This window comes from Sinocyclocheilus rhinocerous, unplaced genomic scaffold (genome assembly GCF_001515625.1).
Source record: "Sinocyclocheilus rhinocerous isolate Xijiao unplaced genomic scaffold, SAMN03320098_v1.1 scaffold174, whole genome shotgun sequence".
Lineage (NCBI taxonomy): Eukaryota > Metazoa > Chordata > Actinopteri > Cypriniformes > Cyprinidae > Sinocyclocheilus > Sinocyclocheilus rhinocerous.
This window is the reverse complement of record NW_015646289.1, coordinates 982,953-989,987: the sequence shown is the minus strand read 5'-3', so window position 1 is coordinate 989,987 and position 7,035 is coordinate 982,953. Positions and strand designations below refer to the sequence as shown.

Sequence of the window (7,035 nt, the reverse complement as noted above, 5' to 3'; positions counted from 1 at the left end):
TGACTTAACTCAAGATTTACTTGTTTCATTACTGGATGAATCAGTGTTTTTGAATGAATCTCTTGAATGAATGATTCAAAGAGAAATACATTTTTAACAGCCCCTTTTCGCCACCTAAAAAAAAAAAGAAATAAAATAAAAAAAGATGCACACACAGGAATTAATTAGTGGAATTGAACTGTTCATTTTGTAACAAGTATCTGATTCCTGACTTATCTGATTCTGGAATTGATTTTCGATTCCCAACCCATAAAGTTCAAGTGACATTTAGAAACAAACACAAAAATCGGAGAATTTAACAGTTAAATGTGATTTTTTTTTTTTTAAGTATAAAGAGTGAAATATATATATTTTTTGTAAAAGTACTCTAATAATCTTTGTTTTATTTATTTATTTGTAATTTTTTTACAGTGCAGAATTCATTTTCCTATTCAACCTATGCTTGTTTTTTCAATGTAGGCTTCAGACACGGGTCACGACGAGGCGTTCCCCATAGCGACCCCTAGAGGACGCAGTTCGAAGTTCCACGAAAGGGAACAATAATGTACAGTATGTTTTTTTAACCTTAAACCGCATAAACACATTTCATTACACCAAATACACAAAATAATGTTCTTTTTAGCAGCATCATATGACCCCTTTAAGATACAACTTAATAATATTGCCATGAATGAAAGATTACAATGTTTGATTTGAAAGACATTTTAAGGAAGGGTTTCATTCATGTGTCTCTTTCTTTACAGAGTAAATTGTGGTCAATATTTGTTAACTTTTTCACAATCTACTTTGCCTGATGTTTCTCCTACCTTTCTCACAAGGCCGACCCCATCCATCTTAGATGACTCTTATTATCTCTTCTTTGTTTCCTCTATGACCTCCTCTCTTTCCTCCTTCAGTCATCTGTTAGGTAACCGATATGCCGGTCACACTCTCTTTGTCTTTTCCATCCTCCATCTTTCTTCCCCACCATTTATCTTGGCCTAACAATGTCTTAGGCTTCACTATTATAATTCCTATAAACTCAAAACACCCTTCTGGCAGCTCATGTGTTCATTGCTCAGCACAGAACGAGGCATTTCTTCATATTTACTTCTCAAATTCTCAGCGAAAGACTGTGGACTCGCAGTTGCACGAAGACCTGAAGCAGTGTGCCTCAGAAACACAACGAGACTCACTCATGGCTGTGTCATAACGAATCAGAAACATAATTAAACTGAATATGCTGTCTGTTCCTTTACAGATTTGCTGTTGCTCTCGAAAATTGGTTTAATGCCTGAGGTAGGTAATTTATGTGCACAAACATCAACATTATCTTACATTCACAACCCGATAAGGGCATTTTCTATTTATATGCACTCACATGGCTATCTCTTCTAGTGGGCTTCACTAGAAGGTATAAAGTGTCTATGTAATTCGCAAACTTCAAATGCCCTGAAAGTTTGTCAACGTGATCATATGACGTAGAGTTGACCACAACCACTGTATGGTCATAAATCAATCTTCTCTGAAAGCCAATGGCAGACGTGCATGTTTCTAACTCACAAACATTTCAACAACATTGAAGTTGCCAAACTTGAAATGAGTCAAAAAGTGTCTTTAACTGAAACCTAATATTACTTGGATACACAGTGAACGATAAAACCAAAACTACAGTCTCTTCTTACTTCTAAACAACAAAGGCTGACAGAATTAACTTTGCAGTACACTTAAATGATTTATTGATGACTATGGTCCTGTATCCCCTTTCTCACACTCTCTGTAATATGAGTGAGGATTCCTCGTATCTTGAGTTCAGAAAGTAATTAAACTCCATCCAAACGAATACATCAATTGTGATCTTTGAGGGAAACCAACGGTAACTCAGAGAGGTCGCACATCCACCACACGTCAACCTTTATCAATGAAATGCCAGTGAGACGAACAATGCACTTTGAGTTAATTACTTAGGACGTGGCTTTGTCCTTCCTTTGTTTGTTCAGAGCTGGTAAAACCAAAACAGAAGGATTTGATGAATTTGACAGTCGTCAGATCATCATATCTTTGCCAGGCTGTCTGTTCTTATCTACCTGCTCCCATCTGCTTCACAACAAGGTGCAGTAAATAGCATGACATAATTTGATGGTTAAGGATTTTTTTATTATTATTATTATTTTACAAGTGTAAACAAAAACGGGAGCCCAAGTTTGTTTGCAAGCGTGTCATATATGTAACTTGAGTTTGAAAGCTGACGCTGGCAGTTTCACACCATTGCACAACCTATTTGCTCATATTTATGTGTCACGTTGCAGAGATCAAATGCAGCCTTGTTTCAGATTTATATAACCAAGCCCAGGAAAATCTGAAAAAAGTATAATACTCTCTCCCTCCACTAGTGTTTACTGTAAAAATGAATGTCAATGTAATGAAAAAAAAGTATATTCTCCTCTGTAATGTGTCCTCTGTCTGGAGTAACCAATACCATGGGTAAAGTGTAATGAGATCCAGTGTTAATGTGTTCTGATAGGAGGGTGAGGGTTCATGTCAATAAATGTTAAGATCTGCATTCTTGATGAATGAGCTAATGCAAAACTGTATTGGATTCTTCTTCATTAAATTGTCTCCCAGACTCCAACTCATTAATCTGTTCCATTTCAGATAAGATTTTTTTTTTGTGTGACTTGTTAATGTACACTTAACTGCTCTTCAAGACCTGGAACAAAAACAAACAAACCCAAAGCTGTCTGTGCATCGTTCACTTGCGTCGCTAGAGGAAGCGGCCTCGCGCTAGCGTTTGCTGGAGGCCCGGCTGCCTACGACGCTGCGGCTGGAAGAGCCGCGGTGAAAGGTTGAGCCGAACCGGGAAGCAAATGAGGCTTTGCCGCGGTGAGATCTGGGGAGCGTTTGAGAGAGGCGGGGCATAGAGGACCTACAATAATGTGCAGTATTTGAAAAATAATGTGTTTTTTGAACATTAAAGCATGTCAACATATTCTGTTACACCAAATACACCAAATAATGATCTTTAAAAAAGCATCATATGACCCCTTTAAGTTTTAAAGGTATAGTGGCATAAAGCATAGAGAGGCTGTGAAAGAGTCTAAATTATCACTGGTTTTGGTGCAAGACACCTTGACCTTAGAAATGGACCTCAGGGAGGAAACATTTCAAATATATGATATAACCCTTTTAACTTGTAACACACTGGAATGTATAGCTTTGACATGTCTGAAATGAAGTGTGTATGAGAGAGATAAACTCGCAACTATTCAGTGTGGTTTATTTAAAGAGGCTGGCACCGACCACTGGCATCCTCCAATGCAAAGCTAATGCATGGTGCTGAGCTACAGTCCAAAGAGTATTTGGACCACATTACTCTATGACGAATACATTTGGCTGTATGTGCAAATGGACAGCTGCATGGTCTAAAGGTTGTTTTTAAGGGGCAGTTTATTTATTGCTGCTCAGATGCTTTTTGCAGCTCTGTGCAGCAGTTGGCAAACTCCTACATTTAGATATCACAATACGAAGGCATGCTTTTTCTTTAGGATAAAATACACTGATGAATTGATGACAACAACACTAACAATATATTTAAAATAAACATGGCCACTTCTCGTACATTTTTCATAATAAGCGCACATGGGTGATACATGACTTAACTGCATGCCTATTAGGGCTGGGTGTTGATGCAACAAAAAAAAAAATTTTTTTTTTTAATAAATAAATAAATCTCAATATTGTCTCAGGGAGAAGCTGTCACAGAATATAGGCTGTAAAAATAAAAAAACCTATACGGAGAAAGATGCAATGGAGTAAAAAGTGAAATACCTAGTCTCTCTAGTCTTAGTTTTGAACTTATATCAAGGCTGTCTGATGTGGACTTGACAACCTATACTAGCTGTATATGACATTAATACTTAAACTTGTGATTTTGAAGACCTTTTACAAAGGGATTTACAGTTCACCTAATACAGAAACAGCCATAAAGCAACCTTGGGTGAAGGTTTTTTAAATTTTTTGCTTAAGGGCATAACGAATAGTTTAAGGGTGGCCCTTAAGCAGTGTTGGAACCTCCAAGTTTTATCACAGGTCTTTAACAAATATTCCACACTGAAACGTATTTTCCCCCACGACGCTTTAAACTATGTGAATGTGTCGATTTCGATGTAAATAAAGCATGGATGACCAAAAATAATGAATGAACACATGCATAAATAATCGCTAGGGAATGCAAAAGAAGCAACTCAACCTTCTTCTACCCAAATTCCGAGCCGATTTCGTTGTCTTCCACAGCGGGGCAGCGTAACAGCGATCTGCAGACAGCATCACTCATCCATGGGCATTTGAGAAGAACTTAACTTGCTGTCGGATGTCACATACCAACAATCTGATGTAGACAGAAAGCTATAAAAGTGCGGACAAATGTCCGCGCTCAGACCATGAAGGTGTGCGCTCCATCGAGGACCATGATATGATAACAGACCTCTATTTTACGCACGTTTACGCAAACGCATTAACAGCACACGTTTTTTCCCGATGGGATCAAATCCTATGATTTATGGCGAGGATTATTAAAGTGAAGATAAAATGAAAATAAATGGCAGCCGCTTGATGAACAGTTCTTCACTGAGCCCTCACGAGATCACTCTGAATCGCCCACCCTGGGTCGCCACAACTTTGGGCAGCTTTCTGATCTTCACTATCGTGGTTGATATATTGGGGAACCTCTTGGTGATCTTCTCCGTGTACAGAAACAAGAAACTTCGTAACGCAGGTAAGATCGCTTTTAAACCAAATATGGCAAGCCGTTTAAACATTTATTCGTTTAAACTATGGATTTTTAAAAAATATATAATGTCCAGATGTTTTAATTGCTAGCAAATAATCTATTATTAGTATCTTTTTTATTTCTCCTGTAGCTGTTTATTCGATACTAGTAGTACAAATAGTGACTAATATTTAATTAATTAGTCACCAGTAAAGTATTCCTTAAATTCTCCTACTTATTAGTAACATTAGTGACTATCCCATTGTTGATGGAAACAAATGTAACATTTTTGCTATTGAATTATATGCCATTTCTTGCTATTAATTCTATAATAAACTTATATAGCGTCCACATTTCTGCCTAGTATGTATGATCTTTTCCAGCTTTACTAGTACTTATTCATTGTACTTAATATTTATGAAACTAGTATCTATTTAATTAGTAGTAACATTTTTATCTCACTAGTTACAATTATTTTTTACTGGGTTAATGACTATTAAGAATTGCAACTTTATAGTTTATTACAACCTTACTGGGCAAATTTTGGGACCAGGGGTGTTTTACAGAAACTTCTTATCTTCATTTTTGACTTAAGATAAAGTTCTATTTCCCAAGTAAAATTACAATGCTGACTAAACAGACAAGATAGAATTCTAAGTTAGAATGTTTCTGTAATACAGCCCCAGGATTCCAGTTAATAAAGTGCTTAAATTACAGGATATTAAATATTGACTAAATTACATGCATACTGTTTAACAGTCAGTTTACACTGTACTGTAGTATACAGTGAGTTTTAAGAGTTTATAAATGAATTAGGATATCATGCAGCGTTCTGCATAAACTTGAACTTCTTACTTAGTATGATTTCCTATTTTCTGCCAGTCCTGACAGGGTATTGCACGGAATCATAGTGGACAGTAAGGAACTATTTTTAGAGATTTTAGGTAACTGGCCCAATATCAAACAAACCTGAACAGGCCAGTCATTTTCCTGTGAGTGAATGGAGTGCTTATCACCGGTGTCACACCGACCCATATGTCACTTTTCTCTGCCAATAGAGACCTTATGTTGTTCCTCAACTGTGAAGTTTGTGGCACCAGTTTGAAAATTACCAAAGCACTAAGAAAAAACAGGTTTTGGACAGTGCTTATGTTTACATTATTACAAAGAAATTCCAATGAACTACTTACATATGCATTATTATGTGGTGCAGCAGCTTGTTAAAGTTATTGCTGTTGAAATTAAGTTGGCATGTGATAGTATCCAATTTTCATATAATAATTGCTGAAGCTTTTATCACAGTATATGAAAAACACACTCAAGTGCTGTCCTCTTAATAACAAGTTTAATAACTTTTTATTTACAACATCAAGAAGAACCTTTAACATTTAAATACTATAAAACATACACAATAATATGTATAAGGTATAAACAAATGTTTTAAACAGATACTAAAGAATACAATTATAAAGAACAATAATAAAGAATCAGAACATTTTCAACCAATATCTAGATGTTTTCTGTGCTGGCATGTTTTAGTCCAGATTAAAATGTCCAAAAACATAAGTGTAAACAAATGTTTGAAAAGAAATATTAAATAATTGGTGTTTTTAATGGACAACAGCAAATCTGAATGACTGTTTGAAAACATGTAAATGCTGACTTCCTTGGATGTGGATGTGCTTTTCCATAAGTGCCACCTACTGTCAGATAGGAAATCTGCATTTCCATTAAGCCTTTTTCGCAGCATATATGCAGTATTGTATATTTTAACCAGCTAATGGAAAAGAAGCTAATGTGTTTTAAAAATCCGAACCATTCAGATAACAGAATTATTCACAATATTTTGAAGTGCCCACAATAACAACACCAAACTTTTCAGTCCATTTTGACATATTTAAGCATACTTGTCAGTTGTTTCAAATAAATTACTTATTTATTATATTTGTTTTGTAACATTTCCTCCTCTACTCAATATAGTGCACCATGTTCTTTGATTAGTGCATCAAATTAACCCAGTAATTGTCCCATTAGCCTCCTGCGATGTGTTCTTCATTATGTTTCTCACTAGTGAGCGGACCTCCCATGGCCCGTTGTAAAGAGGAAGTGTGTCATTAAGAATTTTGTCATTTAATTAGAAAACAACCCCTGATTCACAACTTTCGTTTCCAAACGCAGAAATCAGGTAGAGTCCTACACGGGACAGCTTACCAGTATCCCCGGCCCGAGTCCGACTAGAGCCCTTGGGTGCTTCTCAATTCTTATTTGTGCATCCTCGTTTCCTTTCC

At 36.2% G+C, this 7,035-nt stretch overlaps 1 protein-coding gene across 1 annotated transcript in view; it reads left to right on the top strand.

Annotated features, from left to right (window-relative positions):
* The first annotated feature begins 4,373 nt into the window (after nucleotides 1-4,373).
* Nucleotides 4,374-7,035, top strand: part of mtnr1ab (melatonin receptor 1A b) — a 22,886-nt gene continuing 20,224 nt past the window's right edge. Inside the window, exon 1 of the mRNA XM_016511129.1 lies at nucleotides 4,374-4,753. Within this exon, the coding sequence (XP_016366615.1) occupies nucleotides 4,567-4,753 (187 nt within the window). The 5' untranslated portion in view covers nucleotides 4,374-4,566. The remainder of the gene's footprint in view (nucleotides 4,754-7,035) is intronic.